Source organism: Nannobrachium achirus (assembly GCF_963921795.1).
Source record: "Nannobrachium achirus genome assembly, chromosome: 6".
In the NCBI taxonomy this organism is placed as follows: Eukaryota; Metazoa; Chordata; class Actinopteri; order Myctophiformes; family Myctophidae; genus Nannobrachium; species Nannobrachium achirus.
The window spans coordinates 59,391,931-59,417,992 of NC_137815.1; the positions used below are offsets into that span (position 1 = coordinate 59,391,931).

The following is a 26,062-nucleotide window of genomic DNA, read 5'->3' on the forward strand; positions in this document are numbered from 1 at the left end:
CAATCAATCAATCAATCAATCAATCAATCAATTCGATAACCTCTTCTCTTGTCATTGGAAATAGATCGAGAGCCCTGCCCTGCTACCGCTGGCGAGCGGAGGGGAATTTTGGAAACACATGTGTCGATGATAATGAGGCAAGTATGATTGATTTGATTGTTGAGTCTGTTTCACTTTGGAACCACTAGATGGTGGTAATGCAAAATCTAGTAGGAGTACAACACCTTACTGATTCCGTAACCCAAACAAACATGGCCGAGAACAGCGCAGACGAGAATGTATCAGAAACTCCTTCCAGCATTAAATCATCTGATGGAGAAATGGCCCGGGCAAACAGGGGGTCTGAAGTATCTCAGGACCTTAGAAGCGTCTTGGTCACAAGTGTTTTGAACCTAGAAAAGCTCGACATTGATCTATACAGGTAACTACAATGTAGCTAACTAGTAACTACTACTACTGCCCCTGTCTGAGTTTGTTAACGTGGTCTGGATGATCCAAAGTTCACTAGAAACTTTTGACATTTGGGAATCGGAAAAGCATTATCAATTAATCTTACACATCACATTTTTAACACATTTTAATTTGATATTTTTAGTTTTAGTGGCAGTTTCCAGTTTACATGTAACTGTGAATAATCAAGATTACTTTTGTGATATTATACTGTTCCTATTGCTTAATATCTTTCTCAGAGGAATACACCATTGGGTGCCCCTCACCCAGCGTTTATTTGGGGGCCAAATAGTTGGCCAGGCCCTTGTAGCAGCTGCAAACTCTGTTCCTGATCATCTGTATGCCCATTCTCTTCACTGCTACTTTGTAAGAGCAGGTGAGTGTAGAGTTTAAGAGGTTGGTTTAATTTGATGCATTGATTGTGTGGAATCTGTCCCTTGAATGTACAGTACTTTTTAGTAGGCTATTTTAGCCTATACTGTATATGGTTGTGGTGACAGGAACACTTCCTGTGATACCATTGTTTCAATGGAATATAATACATTACTCGAAAGTCAAGAAGTGAGTGATAATAAAACTGATGACATGGGAGATGGGAGACTCATGTTTTGTAGACTCACATTGTTTGTACTTTTTACATGATATCTACACTATCTTGACTGACTTTCACGCCACGGATTATGTTAGCTGTAGTTCCTCAGGATAATAGACAGCAGAGAGTGTTTATTAGCCTAATTTCTTCGTTGTTTTACAACTGTGTCACTTGGCTGAAACAAATTTAGGTCCTAGGTTCGATTCCAGGCCTCAGCATAGGCGATTAGTAGTAGTTATGGTATTGTAGTTATCTCCCTGAACAAGACAATTATCCCCTAACTGCGTTGCCCCCATAGCGCCGACTGCTCCTGTTATATTAGAATGGGTTATTCCTCATTTCACTGTATGTGCAAATATAAATTGAATGTACAAATTCCTGGTGACAAATACCACAATGGAGTGTGGTCTATAATAATATACTATAACCTGTGTTTGTTTACACCTATAATCAACATTTGTTTACATCTATAATCGTCATGAGGCCCAGTTGCTATGTCCTTAAAGCGTCGTAATATAAGTGTGGCGGAGAGAGTCGCAGCCCCAGCCTGAAGCCTCAAAAGTCTAGTATCTGCCCTCGTTCCATAAGGATATCCCTTTGGCGTGATGGTTAAGATGTTGGACTTTCACGCGGGAGAACCGGGTTCGAAGCCGGGTGTGGAGGTTCGGATCACCTCCGTTACATTGGTGCCGTGACCCGGATCCGGGCTTCCCCGTAGGAGGAGGTCAAAGGGGGGTGAGTGTGGCGGAGAGAGTCGCAGCCCCAGCCTGAAGCCTCAAAAGTCTAGTATCTTCCCTTGTTCCATAAGGATATCCCTTTGGCGTGATGGTTAAGATGTTGGACTTTCACGTGGGAGACCCGGGTTCGAAGCCGGGTGTGGAGGTTCGGATCACCTCCGTTACATATAAACTGTGTGTGTGTGTGTGTGTGTGTGTGTGTGTGTGTGTGTGTGTGTGTGTGTGTGTGTGTGTGTGTGTGTGTGTGTGTGTGTGTGTGTGTGTGTGTGTGTGTGTGTGTGCGCGTGCAGGGGATCCCAAGGTCCCAGTGTTGTACCAGGTGGATCGCACAAGAGATGGTCGCAGTTTCTCTGTGCGTTCGGTGAAAGCCATCCAGCATGGACAGCCTATATTGATCTGCCAGGCATCCTTTCACAAGCTGCAGCCTAGTCCTTTGGAGCATCAGTTTACCATGCCTGTGGTCCCTCAGCCTGAAGAGCTACTGACTGTAGAGGAACTCATTCACATGTATCTCAGGTGCAGTATATTGGCACTCATCACAAAGTATATAGAGGGGTCTTCAACGTTTTCAGGCCAAGGACCCCTTAGTTGAGAGAGAGATGAAGCAGGGACCCCCACAACCTTTTAATAGATTTCATATAGTTTCATTGTTTGACAGCACAATCGTCAGTGTATTTTGGATTCATGTCAATTTGTGTTTTCAGATATTTGACCACTTGAACCGTCAATACTTAAAAAACTTGACTTTTCACTCTGTACTTAGTCTGCTCTTTTTCCCCTCTACACCAAAGCTCTTTGCCGAAAATAGACGATCTACAGGCTCACAACGCCTCGTGCTGTGAGGCGTTGTGAGCTTGTAGATCTGCTATTTTTGTCTAAAGTTCTCTGAATATGGACGCTAGGGTTCAAGTAAGTGGTTAATAAAAAAATGCAGAAAAAAAAGGTTTCTATCACACAAAGATTTGGCGGACCCCCTGTAGTAACTCTGAGGACCCCCTAGGGGTCCCGGACCCCCTGTTGAAGACCCCTGGTATAGCGGGTATGCATGTGACATCATCGTAACCAAAAGTTGTGCAGGAACACCTACGGAGTGGCAAAGTCATGAGGAATCAGCAGGAGTCAGTAGGAGTGAGGAGACGCGCTTCCAATGCTTCATACTGCTTTATGTTTTGCCACTCAGTTGCCACTCAGTTTTGCCATTGAGTGGCATATGATGCATACCCTCTATAAAGACCCCCTGCCTTCAAGACAGACATGGTGCCAAGTGGACATTATCCAAATGAAAATCAAGCAAAAGAACAAAACTGTTAATTGTCCAGTTTGTCTCTTTCATGGTTCACATGTACCACATTCATAACTAAAGCTGTTTCACACCGACAAGCCTACTTACTTATGATTTCAGAACACTTAATTGATTATTATTGTATAAGCTCTTATCACCACTCAGATGCTTATTGCTCCCTGTATTATAAGTCTTAAATAGAGCTGTGATGCAGTGAATGATGAGTTTTTCTAATTCTTTCTAAATCTTGCAGTAAACCAGACCTAGCAGAGAATGCAAAACTTGGACTCAGCAAAATGCTTGCTAATGAAGTGCCCATTGAGATAAAGCCTGTCAACCCTTCAGACTTCTACAGAAGTGTTGTTTCGGAACCAAAGAAACTGTTCTGGGTGCGAGCACGGGGACATATAGGTAAGTAATATATTATACATAAGATCAATCAAAGATACTATTATGGGCCCGGATCACTGGCCTAGCGGTCCGGGCACCTAGGCTCAATGTAGCCTGGCAGATCATTGCAGATTCGATTTATATACAGTACATAATTATATAATGTTGGTATGTAAAGTTATAAGATGTTATCATTGTTCCCACGTGTAAGAAATCACTATGACAAGACAATCGATTGATTGAATATTTTATTAGACCAAAATTAAGAACAGTACAAGTACAGTCAAAAAAGAAAAAGAAAAAGTAGTACAGCACAAGTACAGTCAAACACCCTGCCTAAAAGGAACACCCCAAAAAAGCCCTTGTGGTCTTGTTTCTGAAAATAGCAACAAAAAACATTCAATATCATTGCAAGTATAAAACACTAAGAGATAAGATAAGACAACTTTATTGCCCATCACATTTTGTATAAAATGGAAATTTGTCTTTGGCACACGGGCAGTCAGTCAGTATAGAACAATAAAACATACATAAAGAATACACATACCGGTATGCATTAAAAGCTATATAAAATGCATCCCCTAACATAGCAGCAGTGATCAAGAGCTGTAGGGGTTGGAACTATTAAACATTTTATTATTTAAAATCTCCACTGCAGTTGGCACAAATGCTAGAGGTCCTTAAGCCTCCTGCCTGATGGTAACAGCTCAAATGAAGGCCGAAGAGGGTGTGTAGAGTGATTGTAAATCTGAATTGCCTTTTTATTTATGGTGCGGATATCCTCAAGTTGCAATTGTTCGTTTCCGATGATCTTACTTGCCTGATTAACTACCTTGTGATCTTGTTCCTATCTCTAACAGAGAGGTTTCCATACCAATGTACAGAGTAGTGGGGAAAAGGTGGGGATGGGGGGATGGCAGTTTTGAAGGAGGCCAGCAAGCTACTGTACATCAAAGGGGAAAAAAGTGATCCAGGCACTCAAAAGTTAAAACTTTTGAGTGCCTGGATCACTTTTTTCCCTTTGATGAATTGATCCCGTCGATCCAAGAGCATATTGACTTGTTTTTACTATTCATATACTCTCCGAAGAGCACCTGGTTTTCTCTCTCTCTCTCTGAATTGAGCTACTGTACATGTTTTAGATGTGATTTTCCATAGTATCATAGTAGGCCAACTATTATTTGAGCATTCATTATTTATTTTATTTACTTTTTCAGGGGAAGGGAACATGAAGCTTCATTGCTGTGTTGCTGCTTATGTGTCAGACTACTCCTTTTTGGGCACAGCACTGTTGCCCTTCTATCCAACATACAAGGCCAGTTTCTCAGCGTCGTTGGACCATGCCATGTGGTTCCACAGCACTTTCCGTGCAGATGAGTGGATGTTGTATGAGTGTGAAAGTCCTTGGGCAGGTCAGTATTGTGAAGTTCTTTTCAAGTGTGTTTATCCCAGGACTCTAGGATTTTAAGGATGGCTATGTCCAGTGGTGCATTGGTGATTCAATGTTTGGGGGGTCGCTAATCTAGAGACGTCACGCGCACGTTGCTCAACACCTACTATACAGGTCTATTGATATGCATACAGGCTTGTTTCTTTGTTAAAACACCCTGTTGTGACACTAAAGCGTTGGCGAGGTGTGAACTTGGGGGGTTTTGGCATCAATGAATGTCTGTTTGCGTGAAAGGCGAGACCCCTGCTCAGAAAAGATATGGGGCAGCGGGGACGCACAACCCCCGGACTAATTCAACACTGGCTATGTCGGTCAGTCTGTCTGTCTGTCCGTCACATCAACACTTTAATTCCAAACAAGTTATGTCGAAAACGTCTGGAGGGAATTTGCTCCCTAGAGGAGAGCAAATAAACGGGTCATGACAGGGTAAATCAGGCTATCTGATTAGCTAATATGATTGATTGATGATGTAAGGTTGAGCATATTCCCAATAATACATCATCAATCATATTAACCAATCAAATTAATGTATTGAGTTTACTGTACTGAAAGGGTCAGGTTATCCGTTGTTGTGGGGGGAGGGGCGGAGTTGAGCGTTCATATCATATTCACAATTTCTGAAACTGTGCCACAGAAAGCTGAGGGCAGTGAAGATGAGAATTCTGATAACAAAAATTAAAACTAGCAGTTGCAGGTGTAAAAATTAGAGAGTATATTTTTGCCCCTGTCTGTCCGTCCGTGTGTGTATGTGTGTGGTGTGTGTGTCCCCATCCCATTAGTTTGTTAACAGCTAATCTCTGGCGCCGTTGGCCCGGTCGTGGCCAAGCTGTGCACACACACACTCCCTGGATGCCAATTCAGAACCTCTGCCCCACATTTTTCACATGGCCTTCATGTGTGTGTGTGTGCGTGTGTGTCTCGCTAAAAATTTAGCGAGAGGGGATGTTGCCACTCGCCGGGAGGCGGGGCTCTAAATGCGGGGGGCTTGCCACATTGTCCCCCGCTGCCCATAGCCCCCGCTAGCTGTCCTCACACGCTCGTTGAGTCGCCTCGCATGGCGCCACACAGACACACACACAGACACACACACACACACACACACGCACACGCACACACACACACACACACACACACACACACACACACACACACACACACACACACACACACACACACACACACACACACACTCACACACACACAGCTGAGAGCTCTGGTTAATCGCGTTAGAATGCGTTCTCCATAACATTAATAGTTTCAATATAAGGAACGATGTTGGGCTAAGTACTGTAAGTGATTTGAAGAAGGATATATATTAAATATAAGAAATGGAAACGCCGTGTTTATCTTCATTTCTCCAGTCTGGTAAAGAGGCTGTTTGTCTTCTTTCTCTTCCTCCTCCCCGCGCACGCCTCCTCCTACGGATTCAATAAGCTCCCCGGCTGGTATTGGTAGGCGGGCAGTGGAGGGGGCTACGCTGCGGGCGATGGGAAATTTTGATTCCAAGTGTTTTCAAATGGACCACGTGACCTACTGTATCATACTATTATAATTTAGGGGCTGACAGTGGGCCTTTAAGTACCAGCTCTTACGCCTTAACTTAAAGGCCTGTCCATACTGTCTCCGAAATGTCCGGTTCAACAACAAAATGACGTCACTCGCATCTTCTAAAAAGCATTACCCCGAATTAGAGTTCGGAAAGCTGCATGTCGGAAAGTCGGAACTCTCCGACAAAAGGTTCAGTGGTCGGAGACAGTATGGACAGGCCTTTAAGTTAAGGCATAAGAGCTGGTACTTAAGACAATCAAAATACAGCCCTTAGTCTTGTTTTGATGTATGTGACCATGTAAAATAGTCTATCTTTAGCTTGAAGTGTTTATTTGGCATCTTGCAGGTCTCAGCAGAGGACTTGTACAGGGACGTCTATGGAGGCGAGATGGGGTGCTGGCTGCTTCTTGTGCCCAGGAGGGAGTTCTGAGAGTCAAAGAAGTTACACCACACAGTAAACTATAGAAATATTTGGAGGAAATGTATTTTTTTCGCCGTCTCACACAGTCATATGAAATTGTTCTTTCTCTTTTTCAGTTGCTTTATTGTTGATACATTCCTAACTGTCTCTTGCACTCGTACAACTTTTAAACCTAGTGTGGAGAAATGTCTGTCTATCCAATAATAATCAAATAATTGCAGCCGAAGGTCGCAGTTTACCATGAGAAATTTCACAGCTTGTACACGTGTAGACGTGTACACATTTTTCTATGGGCAAACCCATAGACCGTAAAAATGTGTGACATCATGTCATGCTCTGATGTCACTGTGATGTCAGGGGAACCACTCTACCAGAATGGGTTTGCCGCTCTGACATCACGCTCTGGCTTGTGATGTCACACTATCAGAATCCCTTTTATGCCCATATATGGAGGTCCCTGATGTCATCAATATGCCCTGTTAGAGAGATCCCTGTGATGCCAGGGGCCAGGATGCCAGCCCTTTAGGGAGAACAAGCCCTTTAGGGAGGACAAGCGACTTGTCGCCCTGAGGTGTCTTACTAGTAATGTATCCCTATTTTGGGCAAAATTCCAAAAAAGGATGACACCGTTATTTGACGATAAAGCATTAGTGGTTAATCGCTTCACTGATATACAAAACAAATATTAAGTGTTCTAGTGTGTGATGTGTGTGTTCTGACTGTCATTTTAATGACAGATTGACTAATTCTGTCAGATTGATTGATTTTGTCAGTGTAAAAATAATACCCAGAAATGCTATACCTGTCAATAATTGTATACAGTAGTAGTAATGAATTTTATTGTATGAAGTTTTTTCATGACGCAAATTACATTTGTATAATTTATATCCTACCAATAAATACATTGGAAAAAATAATAGCTCCTTACTGGTCCATTGTTGAATTCATTTGGTACATCAACTATATTAAAAGTTTCATTGTTAATCATTGTCTTAAAAGCAACATATCTAAGTTCTATCTATAGATTCAAATGTTTCAAAGGTAGACTTATTTATATAGCATGATGTTTAGACAGTTACTAGGTTTAATGTTTACCTCGGTTTCCAGTTACTTGATGTAAAACTAAATATTGTTTCTGTTCTTTCGCCTATGTTTATACCCGTGTTTTGTTGACTAGGGTTCATGCCATTTACAGTTATATTGTACTTTGTAAGACAAAAGTGTTGAAAAGCACCCTCAATACTATCATCTCCAAGTCCTATATAAAGATGTAGGCCTACTATGTCTTCCATAAAAACTCATTAGTAGCATAGCATTGTCTTTTATTAGAGGACAGTTCATGTTTCTAGAATAGATTATTACGAGTTGTAGTTCACATTCCAGACCAGTAGGTGGAGGTAATGCACTGCGGTACTGGCGGGAAGAGGAGGAAGCAGCCCGGCTCGCGGCCTGTTCGCTGTTCTTTCTCGCGCATCGAGTCAGGCGCAGGCAGCTCGCTAAACACGAGTAGAAGTTTTGGACTTCAATATTTCGATTTTATTGAGCTAAAATACAAATAATGCCGCGTGTGTATGTCGGCAAGCTTAGTTATCATGTTCGGGAAAAGGACCTGCAAAGGTTTTTCAGCGGATATGGCAAGTTATTGGAGATTGACCTGAAAAATGGGTAAGCGCGTTAGCATTAGCCAGGCCGTCACGGTCAAGGCCCTGCATCGATCCTATCGACCATTATTTTTTTGTTTGTTTTCACATGCTACTATCCTTTGTGAATTGCTTAAGTTTCCATTACGTTGTTTATTAACATCATTTTATCGGCTGTGGAAAACTACAGAGATCGATAAGAGAAACGTCTGCCTAAAATCATGTGACCCGCTATTTAATGGCGAATGAACCATGGCTTGTGTGATTCTGCAGAAAGGAACTGGACAAATATTGCTGTTTTTCGGATGAATCAGACTCGGATACAAATATTGTAGTTTTACTTCACTACATTTATTTGAAAACTTTAGTTCCTATTACTTTATAGATTTTGATTATTATTACTAATTAGTGTACATTTAGTAACTAATCACATAAACCATATACATTCCGGCCATTTGTAAATAGCTGGTCTACAACTTGTAGATCTGCTATTTTAAGTGCATTTTGAAGCCAATACTGTTATTTACTTCGATGTAAAAGTAAAATTTGCTATTCTGTCCAAAATGTTAATTTTATCCTTCAGCCTTATATTGTTTATGGCCCAAAATGACTGGATATGCAGTTTTTGTAGCAATTATAGAAATATTAGACCTTAAAAGTATGTCCTAAACATGTTAATCATGTATACTTTAAAAATGTTAACATTTCTTTGTGCCCACCTATTCAGTTAACCAATTCTCTTCCAATCAGAGGGCTCTTTATTTTATTTGTCTATTTAGGAGGGCCAGCACACACGGCAGGGGCGAAAATATAGGGGGTGCCTGAGAGCTAAAGCACCCAGCTATGAAACCATTGATTTCTCACCAGACAACATTTTTAGCACTCGGCCGAATTCACACCTTTGCTTTGTCCCAAACAGCGTCAAAGCCCTCCCCCACATCCTGGTTGTCTATCTGTGATGCAGCTCTGTTAATGATCCCCCTCCAACCGTCCTATAGGCTACTGTACTGTACATGTTCCTTGTTCTCCCTTATAGACTGTTTTTATTTTATTTTTTGACACTTGCTTTGGCAATGTAAACGTTTTCTCACAAAATGTCATGATTACCGAAAAGTATTGAAAAACAGTGTGTGTGTGGTAAATAATAGTTTGACATTTTAATAGCAACTTCAATGTAAATGAAAACTGCTGATTTATCACCCACAGTTTATTTTTTAAACTGAGATTATGTCTACTGTTAATCTGTTAATGCTGTAGGCTACTCCTCCAACTGTAGCCTATACATTTTACCTCTTCTCTCAACTGCATGTTTTTATTTTATTTTGGATACTTGCTTTGGCAATGTAAACGTATGTTTTCTCATGCCAATAAAGCTCCTTTGAATTTTTAATTTAATTGATGTAGCCTAAATACATTTAGCCTAAATACTGTAGCTTTTCCTTTTGTGGGCTACTTTGCTTTTATTGATACCAATACTTTTGTACTTTTACTCAAGTAGTCATGCCAGCATTTTGTGTGTTTGTGTGTGGGGGGGGGGGGGTCAAAGACGGGCACCCATTTGAATATTGAAACTTCTCCGCCCCTGACACACGGCATACAAAAGCAATACATATAATGATGAAGATGCAATACATGTTGGAGTAGGCAAGAATAAAATCATCAGTAGTCCCTAACCTTTATCAATAACACGAAATAATACAGAAAAATAGTACAGAGACAATAATAAACCAAGGTGATGGTTGAATAATGTTACCAATGCCTTCAACTTATATGAATAATTGATGTTCCCCTGCAGGTATGGATTTATAGAGTTCGAGGACACCCGTGACGCTGATGATGCCGTTTACGAGCTGAATGGGAAGGAGCTGTGTGGGGAGAGGGTGATCATTGAACATGCCCGAGGACCACGGAGAGACCGGGATGGATATGGCTATGGAGGAGGAGGACGCAGTAAGTTCCATGTTTTGCACTACTCAGCACATTGTTATTTTTTTCAGATATGTGGAGTTTTGTGTCATGTTTCTGTTTGCTAACATGTCAACATTTTTTATTTTTTAATCCTGAAATATGTGGAGAGAAGGTGCTCACTTTTTCTTTTTAGACTTGGGCCTAATGCCAACATACTTAGTGGATAGTACTCGTGTACCAGACAAGCTTTATTGGCACGATTATTGGCATTTTGTTTAACTATTATTTTGATGTAATCTCTCAGACCGTAGTCTGTGAAACTACATCTGGCATTTGTTTTGTAGTCATCTTATTAATGGCTAGCAATGCCCCACAGTAAAATATTTGGTCTTATCAAGACAAATAATTACATATAGCACCTACTGTCGATGTGTGTGTAATTGGTTATGCTTTGGCGATATAGCACTGTAATCTAAAGGTTGCTACAGTCAATACAAATTTCATGTGGAATCACATTTGGATTTGGTATTCAGTTCTAGATGTGTTCTCCTTTGATCCAAATATCATGCCTTTATTTTAGCAATGAAGTTCTAAATGCTGTAAAACGAGGGATAAGGCATGTGAAGCTGTATTTTTTTCCCATTTTGACTTGGACATTAAGCTGTATTTTTTCCCAGTTTGACTTGGACATTAACAAAGTGCTTGATGTTTCAATTTGAAAGAGTCCACTGAGGGCTGAGTCCGAGTCCATTGAGGCTAAAGATGACTGGCTAAGATGACTGCTTGTCCCGTTTGGCCTTGGCTTTCACCTTACAATGTGTGTGTGACCTTTGACCCTTTGACCATTGGCTGAAATAACCGGAAGCCATGATGACGGCATCCTTTTCCAATAGACCAGGGTAATGGTGAGGAATCCCGTTGGTTTTACTGTTGCAAGACATGTTGCAGAGGATGAAGCCAACATAATGTGTCCAACTGTTTAAATATTTCTGGAGCCAATTGCACTTTATGTGCATCGACTGGCCCTCAGTACTCCAGTACAAGAATGAAAGAAGGATTTTTGGTAGTAACTTATAGCTGATTGCTCAGTAAGGACTGAAAGGGAACATGCACCTGACATTTGGACTAAATTTGTAAACATGTCATGAACAAGTCTCTCTCAAAGATGGAAATAAAACGAATCTCGTTAAGTGTTGCTTTTGACAATAGGAATCATATTTTCAAAACTAAAGTCAATCTGAAGTTCATAATCATGCTCCGTAAAGGATGATTGAAAGGGAACATGCACACCCCATAATACAAATATCACTCCCATGACTTTCGTCATTTTGGGCAAAATTTCTAAACATGAACAAGTCTCTCCCAAGGATAGAAATGGAACGAAACTCTAATGATGCTATTGACAATGAATAGGAATCAGTTGTTCTAAATGAAAGTAAATCTGAAGTTCATAATCGTGTGTTATTTTATTTGTCTCTTGGTTGTTGGTTCTCTAGTTTCTAGCTGTGGGTGAGAGTTTATGTTCACAAATGAATTAGACTATGCACATAGGAATAACATTTGGGGAAAAAATAAGGGTGGATTTATGCATAAAGGTATCCCCTGGCGATTACTTATCCAAATTAACTCCCCATCTCTTGCCCTGTGAGGATTTTGAAACTATTGGTCTCTAATGCCTCCAGATAGTTCTTATTGGCACTGACTGGTAGCCACTAGCCTTATTACTGAGTTAAAACTGAAGGCACCGCACAAATACAGGTGTCAAGGTTCAATATGAAATTGTGATAAGACAAATAATAATCTCTAATGTATATAGAGCTTTTCTCAGTACCCAAAAACGCTTTACATGATGGGGCTGATGTCATGTTTGATCTCTGTGTGTTCTTTAAAGGTAGTGGTGGCTATAGCAGCAGAAGCCGCACCGGGCGGGAGAAGTATGGGCCTCCAGTACGCACAGAATACCGCCTCATTGTGGAGAACTTGTCGAGCAGGTGCAGCTGGCAGGACCTCAAGGTGAGAGCTGACAAATGCAATGCTGTCAAACTCATGCTCACTCAGCGTCTGTAATGGTGCAGTGGGACAACTGAGTTGACTAGGGTTCATGTAGATTTGCACTTTCCTGAATGCTTAAATTGTACTGAACCTTAGTATTAAAATGGACAGCTTAGCATCTCAGATACAGCATTATATCAATTACCAATAGCCAGAAGTATGTAGAGGAAGGGAGAAAAAAACTGTAAAATAATTGTCTTGCTTTAAGTGATCTTTTATTAAAATGTACATATATCTTTATTTATAGGATTTCATGCGCCAAGCTGGTGAGGTAACCTACGCAGATGCTCACAAGGAACGAACCAATGAAGGAGTCATCGAATTTCGATCCCGTTCCGACTTGAAGCGGGCCATCGAAAAGCTGGACGGCACCGACATCAATGGGAGGAAGATCCGTCTGGTGGAAGACAAACCTCGGCGCCGTCGCTCTTATTCTGGAAGCAGGTCCAGGTAAACGAGCGAGGCTTGAAAGAGGCTTTCTTCATTTGCGTTGTATTCCCTGTATCTTTATGACAAGTTTTGATGTCTATATTTGACACATCAGGTCTCGTAGCAGGCGTCGCTCTCGCAGCAGGAGCAGAAGAAGCAGGAGCTCCCGCTCCAGGTCTCATTCTCGGTATGTGTTTAATGAATGTCCACATCTCAAACATCTTATGCGGTTGTAGACCTGTCATTTCTCACATTGTGATTATTAAAACCTTAAATTTTTATCAGGAAATATGGATATATATGGATCCTAGCACCTCTGGTACTAACTGACAAAAGTACTACAATCTATGATCTACGTAAATGTGGAAGAAAATTGTTTTTTAAATGTGCCTTTTGTTGTTGCATTTCTTTTGCAGCTCTCAATCCCGCAACAAGCGCCGGTCGCACTCTAGATCAAGGAGAAAGTCTCACTCCAAGTCCGCTGAGAAGTCTCGCTCTCGCACTCGTAAGTCCCGCAGTCGCTCCAAGAGTAACAAGTCACGCTCTCGCTCTGACACCCGGAAGTCGCGCTCCAAGAGCCGATCCAAAACCAAGGCCGAGCGAGAGTCCCGAAGTCGGTCCAAGGAGAAGTCTGCCGGTAAGAAGTCTCCGAGCCGCTCTCCATCCCACTCAGAGAGGATTGCCAAGTCTGCCTCGAAGTCTCCATCTCCCATGGAGGACCGCCGGCCCTCGAAATCCCCAGCTAGGCGGTCGGCCTCTCGCTCCCCATCGCGTTCCAAGTCACGCTCCAGGTCCAGATCAGCATCTCAAGACTGACCACCATTATTGTGACATACTGAAGTTAATTGATTTGTAAAGAATAAACAGCGGTTCACCACCATCAGACACATTTAACATAGGCTGATGTACTTTTAGATTTTGAAAGATCTAAAATGATTTCTACTATGAACCGTTGATAAAGATGAGAAGATAAAATCTGTCTTTTATCAACAAGCTATTACTTTTGAAAAGGGTCTTGCTTGGTTTTTAACTATTTTCCTCTCTAATAGCATTGTAAATTATTTTGCATTCACATTCATATTCTGTAAATTGATGCTCAATGTGCTAGGGCAATTGGAAAAATGTTTCCCCTCGATTCAGCAGCTGATGAACAGAAAGCTGGTTTGTTTATGTTTTTAAAAAGTGTAGTACATGTTTAATTGAGACGTTAAATGGAGGTTTGTAGGAGCAGACTGCGCATTGCATTCACAATGCAATGCATGTTTGGAGTTGATGATGTTGAAAACCATTGACCTCTGCAAAGCTGAATTTGGGTTTTGAAACCATCTGTTTTGTTTCAATAAAACTACACAATTTCATTGCCTTCTGGCTGTCTTTGTCCCTCCCCCTTCCACAAAAATATATTGGGTGAAAATTTGTGATGGTTGCTTGGCGTCTGCTAAGTAATGGACATCGTACCCTACTCCAAATCCCACTATTAAGATTGTAAAATATGGGGTTTACTATTATCAAATTGATGGAATGAGGACTAGACGCTGGTGTATCCTGCTCTTGTTTCTGTGTTGAAAATTCTATTGCTGAAAAGGGTGGACTAAACTAATTTGTTTACCTGATTTCTGTTGAGGATATCAAGTCTTACAGAAATAAATGCCCCTCAATTTTCCCCTGGGCTTGGAGTAGCCATGATTGCCAAATTGAAGTTAACTATGAATTTTGTTGAAAAATTAAATGGCGATAGACTCAAATAGATATCTGAAGTTTTAACCTTAGGACACCCGAGTGAGGTCTGAGTACGTTTTTTATTTTGATATTAGACATTGGTGATGCAAATGCAAACAAATGAGCAAGGTATATATGCCCACCACAAAAATAAAAACGGAGACATTTTTATTCTCCTAATTAATTGGAATATAAAAAGGATAAACCTAAAGGGGCTATTACAGTGTTATTATTTACGATGGGGTAATGTTACAAGTTTTCCAGCCAAATCAATGTGATATGTTTAAAACGGGCCTTAACACGTTTGATTATAATTAATATAACGTGCGTGTTATGTCTATCGCAGAAGATGGTGCGTCCATATTTTGCTGTCAGTCGTGTTGACAAGCCTGGTGACGCAAGGTTAGTCGTGGTTGCTAGGCCGTTAGCGCCCATGGTTACTCTTTTTTTCCCATAATGCATTATGAACATTGCAAGAGAGAGATGGAAGGTAACGAACGCACTCTAAATTAGACTTTTGATTAACACGGTTCTCTGTTAACGATTAAGTATTTTTAGTCCGTTATTTGATTTCTAATATAAGTCAGTAAAACCGGGGATATTAGTACAACTAACTAACTCATCGAATGCCAACGTACTCGTCAGTCCTATCATATGTAGCCCTTTAAGTTAGCTTGTTTGGCACTAGAAACCTTGGTTGTACTTGTCTTGCAGACATACCTACTGTATGTGTGTGAGCTTGATCGGTCATCATGGCAAGAAATCAGACCTAATCTCTGGTGTTATTCAGCCTAATTTATCTAAGTATTAAAGTTTGTTTCTTCACAGTAATATTTCAGTAATGAGAACATTCTTGTCAGACTATAATAGCAATGTTAGCTAATGTAGCTATAAACTTCTGATTCTACTACTACTACTACCCGATGGGTTGCAGTGTGTTGAATAAGGTGGGAAGGATGATCTAATTGCTATAATTTCTGTTGTAGATCTGTTGATATAACTGATAATTCTTGATCAGTTACTGAGGTCACTACAGTGGCGTAACAAATGAAGAATGGACAAGGAGCAGCGTAACACTGTTGTCTTTAATGCTTCCAAAAGAGAGTTGTTTACAGCTAACAGCGGATACAAGTCCCTGCAGAAAAGGTTAAGAGCACAATGGAAGATCCAGAGGTATGAACTTGAACATATAGCAATACTAATCTATCAATTTTGTCTTGACTGCCTTCTTGGAACTTCATAAACTAGGTTGTTTTTTTTGGAGGTATGACTGCTACTGTCTAATTTAGTAAAAAAGAAAAGATTTTTTTTTTAGTTAAAGTAAACCCCTTTCATTTCCTTAAGTATTAAGGAAGAACTGTCATTGGAGAAGCTGAGAGGTGTCAAGTTGTGGATAACTGCTGGTCCAAGAGAAAAGTTCACTGCATCAGAGGTGATGTATTTGTACTGGCAGGCACAGTAGAGTTTTATATAAGCAGTTTAAACAGCTATTTAGATTATCCTTTTGTCAGCCAAAAGGATTTGTACACTTACATCAATATAACATCCAATTGTCAATTGCTGGTAGTTGCTTTTTATTTCTTGTAGTTGCTTTTAATTTACCACCAAATCTCTTAATTTTAATGTTATTTCACACTTATATACCATTGTATTGTAGCTGGAGGTGCTGAAGCAGTACTTGGATGGAGGAGGGAATGCCCTTGTGATGCTTGGTGAAGGAGGAGAAATGAAGTATGACACAAATATCAACTTTCTTCTGGAGGAGTTTGGAATAATGGTCAACAATGGTGCATAAGAAACACGTTTATTTTATTATTAGCACAATTCAATAATGTAATTATGGGTGATTTCTATGTTATTGGAGATTTTGTTTTATAATGTCTGAGTTTCTCTCCAAAATTACTATAGATGCTGTTGTAAGGAACGTCTACTACAAGTACTTCCATCCTAAAGAAGCACTGGTGTCAAATGGTGTGTTGAACAGGTTAGTTGATGAGGAATGTTTTTACAAGGTCAGATTTGACTCGTTTTGTTGATTCGTTTTGTTTTGTGTAGTTTTATTTAGAAGGAGTTTTTCCACTGCCTGTTAGGTTACCCATTTCATCTTAGTCATATTCTTCTTCACATTGTTTAGAGAAATCAGTCGGGCTGCAGGCAAAGTGGTGACAGGGATCATTGAAGATGAAAGTGTTGGAAATAATGCCCAGTAAGTATTTTTCCCTTTTTGTATTGTTTTATACTCTAGACTAGAGTCCAGGGGTCTTCAATGTTTTCAGGCCAAGGACCCCTTGTTTGAGAGATGAAGCAGGGACCCACGCATAACCTTTTCATAGATTCCATATAGTTTCATTGCTTGACAGCACGATCATCAGTGTATTTTGGATTCATGTCAATTTGTGTTTTCAGATATTTAACCACTTGAACCGTCAATACTTAATAAACTTGACCTTTCACTCTGTACTTAGTCTGCGCTTTTCCCCCTCTGCTTCGAACCTCTTTGCCGAAAATAGCCGAACTACAAGCTCACAACGCTGCGAGGAGTTGTGAGCTTGTAGATCTGCTATTTTTGGCTAAAGTTCTCAGAATATGGACGCTAGGATTCAAGTGGTTATTCTAGTGGAACACTCGGCCCGCGGGTGCGGAACGCTCGCTCTGCTTGTTGAGAACAGACTACCGCCCCAAACATTAAGTTAGAAAGTAGTTAGGCGTTAGACGTGTTTTGGGACGACAGTTCTTGTGTTAAAATAAACTGTTACGACGGCAGAGGCACACTTGAGCCACGAGGGGCACCGGCAAGCAAGCTCAGGTGAGCGAGTCGCCGCGCCGATTCTGCCGAACGTCCGCTTCAGCCGACTCAGAAACGCACGTAAATCATCAATAGAGGCCCTACTGCTTCAAGGATTGCCATTTAATACATGATGTTGTCTTCATGCAGGGCTCTCTCGTTTGTATACCCATATGGTGCGACCCTGAGTGTAATGAAGCCTGCTGTTGCTGTTCTTTCGACTGGTTCAGTCTGTTTCCCACTCAATAGGCCTGTCCTGGCCTTCTATGAGGTCAAGGTGAGAAGCATGATACATTTTCCCTTCTCTTGTCAATCTTATATTTCTGGTGAGTGGTGAATATGTTCTTGTCAGGTCATTTGAACGATATGTCTCATCTTTTGTAATAAAGGAGGGTGGCAAACTGGCAGTGCTGGGTTCCTGTCACATGTTCAGCGATCAATACCTGGACAAAGAGGAGAACAGTAAAATAATGGTGAATACAAATGATGACCAAATACGGCTGTCACAGTTATGACATTTTACATGACGATTAATTGTCACTCAAATAATTGCGATTAACAATTTAAGTGTGTATTTGTCGTTTACAATTACATTTCTGTTTGGCTTGTAGGCTTTGAAGTTGCACATTGCAGATATGACACATAACCTAAAATAAATATAGCAGAACAAAGAAATGACTGACATATTTTGACAACTTTATACTTAAAAAAGAACATTGATAGTGGAAATAGCTGCTATTTCCACTGTTTTTGAAAATGTTTGAACATATATGAACATTTTTCAACATGGAAACGATTATGCAAAATAATTGCGATTACCTCAAATAATTGCGATTAGACGATTATGTAATAATTGTGACAGCCCTATGACCAAAGCGCCATTTGAGTAGTTGACAGAATAACTTTATCTTGCCATTGTTTGGAACCATTTGAGTGGTGATTTTTGGCCTGACAATCCCTCTCTTATTCCAGGATGTTGTCTTCCAGTGGCTCATGACTGATAATATTCAGCTGAATCAGATTGATGCAGAGGACCCAGAGGTGAAGAGTTTTTTTAATTGGTGCATTTTTAATGTATTTTGATCCATGTTGAGCTGACCTTTCTTTTTCTCCTAGATCACAGATTACAACATGTTACCAGATACTGGGGGCTTGTCAGAACGACTTCGAGTTTGCTTGCAAGAGGGTGATGAAAATCCAAGGGATTTCACCTCTCTCTTTGATATGTCTGTGTTCAAATTGTCAAACAACACTTTGCCGCAAGTAATCAGGTTAGAAACTAAGATACACTTGGAAACATCAACACCATCATTGCCATGTGGTGGACCTTTTCCTGATACGTTTCTTTTTTTTCCTGACAAATGTTTTGTTCCACAGCTCTTATAAACAGCTTAATGTAAAACACGAACCCCTCCAACTGATCACACCACAGTTTGAGACCCCTCTGCCACAGCTACAACCTGCTGTAAGTTTATTTCAGGCATCCTGCCATACTTTGATCTATTTTGCCATGGATATTTACACATGCCCAGAATGTATCCTCTACATTTGACCCATCCTAGCCATTAGGAGCTTCTGACCAACGTCTGTCTTACAGTATGACTTGTTTCCATTGTGGTCTCATGTATTACATTTAAAGGAGTAGTTCACCCCCAAAATGACTTTTTTTTTTCCAATTGATTGACTCACCCCATGGATACTACGTTCAATAATATTTTTTTTGTATTTATCACATTCCTATGACACATTTTTAATTATAGTAAATTTACCCCCATTGATTCTGGATCCGGAATCAATGGGGGTAAATTCATTGTAATCGAATTATTGTTTTAGGAATGTGATAAACACGTCATCAACAAATACAAAACGCTGTACAAAAGAGAAAAAGCGGCAGCAGTGAATGACACTGCCTTTCTATGGGAATTTGCACGCCCTTGTGGACTCCTGATTTTTCAGGCCAGTTTTGAAAGAAACCAGTGATTCACATGTTTTAATAGATGGTGTCCTTGCCCCAAGGATGACCAACACAGTAGATTTTTAGTCCAATGGACCTACTGGTCCAGGCACATACCACATAAGACACTGCCACATAGGCATTGATGCCTGACGGCGTCGCCGGTTCGATTCCCGACACCGACAACCTTTCCTGCGTGTCGCTCCCTGTCTCTCCCCCCCATTTCCTGTTGGTCTACTGTCCTATTGAATAAAGGCATAAAAGCCCCAAAAACTAATCTTAGAAAGAAAAAGGAAGAAGCTAAACCCAATACAAACTAACTTCCCTAAGAACATACACTACATAAAAGGTGTGAATACACAACACCACTGACAAAACAGGAGAGAAAAGCATTAATAAAGGCTTATAGGCTAGTTTCAGCTGACTGCCGTTGGCTTCTTTATATCCTGGGAGCTGATGTTCCCAGACGCATCAGCAACCAGGACAACTACTCAGTAATTATCACTCAGTCAAGGGAGAGAATAAAACAGCACAACATACAGAGCCAATAGAGCATCGCAGCGGAAGTGGATTCCCTGGGGTCACTTAATATTCCCCATTCATTTTCGCCATAGACTTTTACCAAAATATTTATAACAATTATGTTAAGCCTCGAACCAAGCCATCCAGGATGGAGGTGAATCATGATCATATAACCTTTTTTTCTATGAAAAGAACATTTTGAAAATCGCTAAACAAAGGGTAGTTATTAAATGTAGTATATCAAATAATGTAATATTAAAATATGTTTTCATCACATAGGATCAAAGGTTATATGATCATGATTCACCTCCATCCTGGATGGCTTGGTTCGAGGCTTAACATAATTGTTATAAATATTTTTGTAAAAGTCTATGGCGAAAATGAATGGGGAATATTAAGTGACCCCAGGAATCCACTTCCGCTGCGATGCTCTATACAATGGCCAAACTTTACTAATGACACATATATGTCTGAAAAGTTAAAAGTAGATGTTTTCTATTCTAGGTCTTTCCACCTGCCTTTAGGGATTTGCCTCCACCTATGCTAGATCTTTTTGATCTGGATGAAACCTTCTCTTCAGAGAAAGTGCGCTTAGCACAGCTCACCAACAAATGTAAGTAAAATATTTGAATGAAATTCTAAAATCTTAAATTGTAACTGCAGTAGCACCCCTATTCCATATTTGTTCTGCATGCCCCCCTCCCCAGGTTCTGACGACGATCTTGAGTTTTATGTACGGAAATGTGGTGAAATTCTGGGAGTTACTGGGAAGCTGGACAAAGATCAGAGAGATGCCAAACACATATTGGAGCACATTTTCTTCCAGGTTGTGGAGTTCAAGAAACTCAATCAGGTGAGTTATCCCATATTCATTTCACCCACAATAGAAAAGGTTTTAATTTGTTGAATGCCTGACTAATTTGACCATTCTTTCCCTACAGGAGAATGATATTGACACAGGGGCACACTTTTCCCCATTCTAATGTCTAAAATGTGATTTCTTTTGTTGTGAAAAGCTTGTGACATGAATCGACCTACATCAAATAACAGAATTTCTGGAGGTTCTACACACATCTTATCAATCATTTTGTAAATGCTTGTCTGTACCTACAAACTTGTTACAAATGAAATGGTCTTGTAACATTTTATATCTCCACATATATTTTGTAAGTGTTTACTGTACAACAATACATTATCCAATAAAGTGAATTTACATAACAACTTTATTCAAAATCTTAGAAAATACATTAACTTTATTAAACTTGGTAACAGAAGTGCAGGGTGGGTATGGCCAAAACAAATCAGAGGCCAAGACAATTGCTTGATGCATCGATACTGTAAATAGTTTAAGCCAACAAAGGTTTTAGGTAAAGCATAACATGCCCAAGGTTTTATGTCAAGAACAACATGTCTAGTATACCATAATCAAGTACCACTTTCTCATATGCCTGACAGCCATATTGTTGTGAAATAGGACTGGATGTTACTTCCTTCACAGCTGTTACCACTTATATTAATTGGTGGTTGTGCCATTGTAGTCAACAGAGTCAGGGTGCTGCTATGTTGGTTCACTGGATGGCTCTGCTACACAAAATAGAACACATGTGAAGAAAGTGTCACATTATGGCAGCCTGCCATGCATAGGGCCTCAGCTTCAACCACTAGTGCTGAGGCTTGATTCTCCTCCTGGTGCTGCAGATTTGTTTGGATTGAAGCTTCCAGATCCCAGAATGGAAGACATATCAGCCACTGATGTGGATATAAGATGTTGGCCGGGACTATAGTTGAATTCCATAGTGCTCAATTCCTCGGTGGGTTTGGGGCTGTTCATATCTGACTTGATGACAGAGATGTCCCATATTTTGGCTTGTTTGGTCATCTCGCATGGTGTGGAGGACAGTACAGCTGCTGGCACAGTGAGGCTTTTGGTTACTTGAGGCGTCTTCAGGCAAAGCAGTGGAAGCACATTAGCCGAGGACTGATCAACCGAAGACGGCTTCTCTTCAGAGTTCTCAGTCACCATTAAGTCATTTGATATTTTTGAAGATGACTCTAGTGACAAACTGTCCCCAAAGAAATTCTTATCGAGTTCCCCTGGAGAGATGCATTCAAAGCTCTTCAAATCTAGGATGGAAATATAGCACATTAAACATTGCAATTACAATATAGACCACTCAACTGAATGAGAACACAATGGAAAAGTACTTTGGGTATGATGATGAAACTTGATAGTTTTGTTTTCCTCCAACAAAATACATAAGATGTGCCCGATGTAAACACACACAAAACGTTTAACTTACCTAAACTGTTCTCCATGTTTTCTTTTGGCCGTTGACTGTCGATGGAGACCCAGCTGTTACTTCTACGAACAACCGTGACAACTGAATTTCCCAATTTAAACCCACCTGTTCTGAATCCGTGATGATGGCTCTGTCTACAGCCGTTTAACACTAGCTTGGGATCAATAAGATGTTCGGGTTTCTGATCCGGTCGAAGCGGAAATAACATTACGTCATCAGGGGATCGGAACCAGTGACCGAAACATCCGGTGGCGTGCATCGCCAAAATGATTCCCCTTGTATTAAAATGCAAGTATGACTAACTGAAAATGTGTATTTATTTTGGTTGGTATGTCCATCTATATCCATCTTTCATCCTGACCTGTGACGCGACTATCGAGACTAAACTAATTGATTCGCAATTGAATTGAAACTAATTGTTTTCTTCTTTTTTTTCCTTCACCTTTTCCTAGCTCTGGTCCATCGCGTCTCCTCCCGGAGACGCTCTGACAGACCCGTCGGGAAACGCCTGGACTCGAGATTGTCGGCCCCTCCGAGCGCTCAACATCAGTCAAAATAAACAAAACCGTTTCACTACTCACCAAACCAACTGTCGTTTTGCGCTGTTGAAAGTCTATTCTCCGCGGTGGTGAACCCCTCAGCACCCCACCTACTCTGTAAAATACATTATTTTTGGCATGAAATAAAGTGCATCCAACTCGACCGCCGCTTATTTCCGGGTTGTGAACCATTGTATCTGCGGTGGCCGCTAGGTGGCCTGAGGTGTGTGCGTTTTATTTCATGACAAACATAATGTATTTTACAGAGTAGGTGAGGTGCTGAGAGGTTTACCACCGCGGAGAATAGACTTTCAGCAACGCAAAACTATCTTTGGTTTGGTGAGTAGTGAAGTAGTTTAGTTTATTTTGACTGATGTTGAGCGCTCGGAGGGGCCGACAATCTCGAGTCCAGGCGTTTCCCGACGGGTCTGTCAGAGCGTCTCCGGGAGGAGAGGAGACGCGATGGACCAGAGCTAACCTTTTCCTAAAGCGGACCACAAAGTCTAGTGATACCGAATGGGTTCCCAGATTGCATTTACAAACTGTCAAAAATATATTTGTATTATTATTATTATAATACATTATATACGTGGTTAAAATCTAAAAAGAAAATATGTTTAGTCTTCAGTGACACATCAGACACGTTATTATTCTGAAATAAACTCAAATGACAGATGTTTTATTTATTTATTTAATGGACGTTTTCTAGTCTATACGTCACTCTCTAGTGTATCCGGTTTCCGTAGGCGCGAGATGTAAAATGTTGAGCGCGGACAACAAGCTGTTCTTCCAGCTGAGCGGACTGTTCAGTGTTCAGTTCAACTGTGGAGCGGTCACTCAACAACAGCATTAGCTATGCGGCTAAGCGGTATTTATAATTCACTAAACCAGTTATTAGATCTAACGATATAGTTCTGAAATTACATGCGTATGACGTGCAAAGGAGAAGAACTCTTACGTTTACTGCTCGATTGTCAGCAAAAACAGTGGAAATGTCCTGGCGGTCGGGGCGCGGGTAAGCTGAATGGATTATATTTATTAATAATAACATTAGCGATCATCATGCTAACATGTACATGATCAATGTACATAGTCAGTGTGCATGATCACGGCATCAAACTGGGGTAAGGCTTTAGTAGACTATAGATTTTCATTGATTTGGGGTTAGTAGTTTCGGATATCAACAATGCCGTGCCGCCAGTTTCGGCGCACATAAGAGCTATATTTAGCAGACAGACTAATTAGTCTAACAATAATCGGTGTCTTTCTGTAGCTATATAAACTAAAGATCTGCTGCTGTTTGACACTAGCTAAACCAGATATTGTGCCAATAAAAAGGCCAACAACTGGCCAAGTGAAGTCACAAATGCTAAAGTTAGCATCAAACCTGATGCTGCCTTGTTGTTAGTCTAGCCAGACTTGTCTAAGTAACCAGCAAGTGGCAGTGACTTTTTTTATTCATCAGCTTTGTCTGTACATGTTAATCACAGTGTATTTTCTTCTCAGTGAGGATGGCGAGGAAGCCATGTGCCATGACACTGATTCTGATGTAGCAGAACAGAGAGACTGTGGAAAAGCGAAGGTGAAATGGACACAAGAAGAGGTGAATGTCCCACCCTTCCTGCAAATGGCCATCACGGTTTCTGACACGCTCAGTTATGTCACCAATGTTAAAACACAGTATATCTTCTAAGTTCTAAGACAATTCTGCCTATTTTGATCACATTTACAGGATGACAGTGTCAAGGCTCTGGTTCAAAAAGTAGGACCCAATGATTGGAAATACATTGCTAGCTTCATACAAGTGAGTTTGAATAATATTTCTTTGTATATAGTAACCATATTAAGATCTCTCTGAAAGTCTCTGTCTTTGTTTTGTTGCTGTTAAACATTTGATTTCATGTGCAGAATCACACAGAACAGCAGTGTCAGCACCGCTGGTTTAAGGTCTTGGATCCAGATTTGGTCAAAGGGCCTTGGACCAAAGAGGAGGATGAAAAGGTAAATGCAATATATTGGCCAGCAAAGCAATATTCAACAAATAGCTGTTTGTCTGTAATATTAACAGATTTTTGGGTTAACTTGTTAATTTGGATAATTAGTGGGTGTGCTCTAGGAAATATATCAAATGATACTGACAATAAGCCCCTCTGACCTGAGAAAAACAACAAACATAAACAGGAACTTATGTCACTCTTAATGAAATGCTTGAAATGATTGTGTGAGTGCTTCATACTTATGTTTACTGTGACCAAACTTCAATTCAAAGACCCTGGTGCATGTAATTGCACAGTATATACCTCAACTAATGGTATCTGGCTCTGGTGACCAATTCTCAGATGTACTTTCTCTTGTCAGGTCATAGAGCTTGTCAACCTCTATGGCAATAAACAGTGGGCCTTGGTAGCCAAGCATCTGAAAGGCAGACTCGGAAAGCAGTGTCGAGAGCGTTGGCACAACCACCTCAACCCTGACGTGAAGAAGTCCTCCTGGACGGCCGAGGAAGATCTCGTAATCTACAAGGCCCACAACATCCTTGGAAACCGCTGGGCTGAGATTGCCAAGCTGCTTCCTGGAAGGTAAGGTGCCCTCCTCTTGTGGTGATCTGCATGAGCTTGAAATTGATTTGGGTTGTATATATATTAAGCTTTATTTTCAATTCAATGCAACTAAAAGGAGCTTTATTGGCATGATACGTTTACATTGCCAAAGCAAGTGTCACAAATTAAATAAAAACAGTTGAAAATGGGGAACATATATATGCAGTTGGAGGGGGTACAGCATTGTGTAAACAGAGCTATGTCGCATTGTGACATTTTATATAAACACAGGGTATAAAGCTTTTGGAACAAATAGCAGCATTATTCTTTCTCAAAATGCATTTAAAGGTAGCAGCTCTGTTTCATACTGTATGTGCAGTAGGTCTAGATGTTTCAATCCATGGTTTGTAGTCCTTAGGGTGGTTGTGTTTCTAGCCTTCTTTTGTCGCAACAGTTCACACATCTTGCTGCTGTGTTTTCACAGGACAGATAATGCTGTGAAGAATCATTGGAATTCTACCATTAAACGCAAGTTGGAGATGGGCTTTTATGCCGGGGTGGTCTTTAAACCAAGTGAACGCGAGGAGTTTCTAGCCCGCATAAATAAAGAACAGCAGGTGGGCTTCTTTTCCAGTGATATATGCTGATTTGCAAGGTGTCATTTGTGACGATGAATTAAATGCCTCAACTTGATGTCACAGGCCCCCCATTGTTCTGAAGCCCCCCACTGTTCCGAAGGTGTCGCAGACATGGACCAAGAAGAGCACAACACGTCTCCACCAGTAAGAGAAGAGTCGAGATAGC

General features: G+C 40.7%; 4 protein-coding genes across 5 annotated transcripts in view; all 4 read left to right on the plus strand.

The window, feature by feature from the left end:
• The window catches only part of mybl2b (v-myb avian myeloblastosis viral oncogene homolog-like 2b), a gene marked incomplete at both ends in the record, with an annotated part of 36,145 nt that overhangs the window by 5,662 nt on the left and 4,421 nt on the right, over window positions 1–26,062 (plus strand). Inside the window, 6 exons of the mRNA XM_080728333.1 lie at window positions 24,225–24,321; window positions 24,451–24,522; window positions 24,627–24,719; window positions 25,077–25,297; window positions 25,743–25,875; window positions 25,960–26,040. Of these exons, the coding sequence (XP_080584459.1) occupies window positions 24,225–24,321; window positions 24,451–24,522; window positions 24,627–24,719; window positions 25,077–25,297; window positions 25,743–25,875; window positions 25,960–26,040 (697 nt within the window). The remainder of the gene's footprint in view (window positions 1–24,224; window positions 24,322–24,450; window positions 24,523–24,626; window positions 24,720–25,076; window positions 25,298–25,742; window positions 25,876–25,959; window positions 26,041–26,062) is intronic.
• acot8 (acyl-CoA thioesterase 8) lies at window positions 263–7,773 on the plus strand. Its single transcript, XM_080728798.1, has 6 exons — window positions 263–421; window positions 690–826; window positions 2,070–2,295; window positions 3,315–3,472; window positions 4,669–4,863; window positions 6,796–7,773. The coding sequence occupies exons 1-6, from the start codon at window positions 321–323 to the stop codon at window positions 6,912–6,914; spliced, it is 936 nt and encodes a 311-aa protein (XP_080584924.1). The 5' UTR covers window positions 263–320; the 3' UTR covers window positions 6,915–7,773.
• Window positions 8,354–14,255, plus strand: srsf6b (serine and arginine rich splicing factor 6b). Its single transcript, XM_080727780.1, has 6 exons — window positions 8,354–8,535; window positions 10,306–10,460; window positions 12,310–12,431; window positions 12,718–12,920; window positions 13,015–13,086; window positions 13,316–14,255. The coding sequence occupies exons 1-6, from the start codon at window positions 8,429–8,431 to the stop codon at window positions 13,713–13,715; spliced, it is 1,059 nt and encodes a 352-aa protein (XP_080583906.1). The 5' UTR covers window positions 8,354–8,428; the 3' UTR covers window positions 13,716–14,255.
• Window positions 15,609–20,991, plus strand: ift52 (intraflagellar transport 52 homolog (Chlamydomonas)). 2 transcript variants are annotated; one of them, XM_080727696.1, is made up of 13 exons: window positions 15,609–15,791; window positions 15,963–16,050; window positions 16,276–16,405; window positions 16,527–16,602; window positions 16,753–16,824; window positions 17,554–17,680; window positions 17,793–17,876; window positions 18,376–18,444; window positions 18,520–18,674; window positions 18,781–18,868; window positions 20,384–20,492; window positions 20,587–20,732; window positions 20,821–20,991. In XM_080727696.1, exons 1-13 carry the CDS (start codon window positions 15,673–15,675, stop codon window positions 20,860–20,862), a joined length of 1,305 nt encoding a protein of 434 aa, XP_080583822.1. In that variant the 5' UTR covers window positions 15,609–15,672; the 3' UTR covers window positions 20,863–20,991. The 2 variants fall into 2 exon arrangements, with proteins under 2 accessions (XP_080583822.1, XP_080583823.1); XM_080727697.1 differs by having other exon boundaries at window positions 20,824–20,991.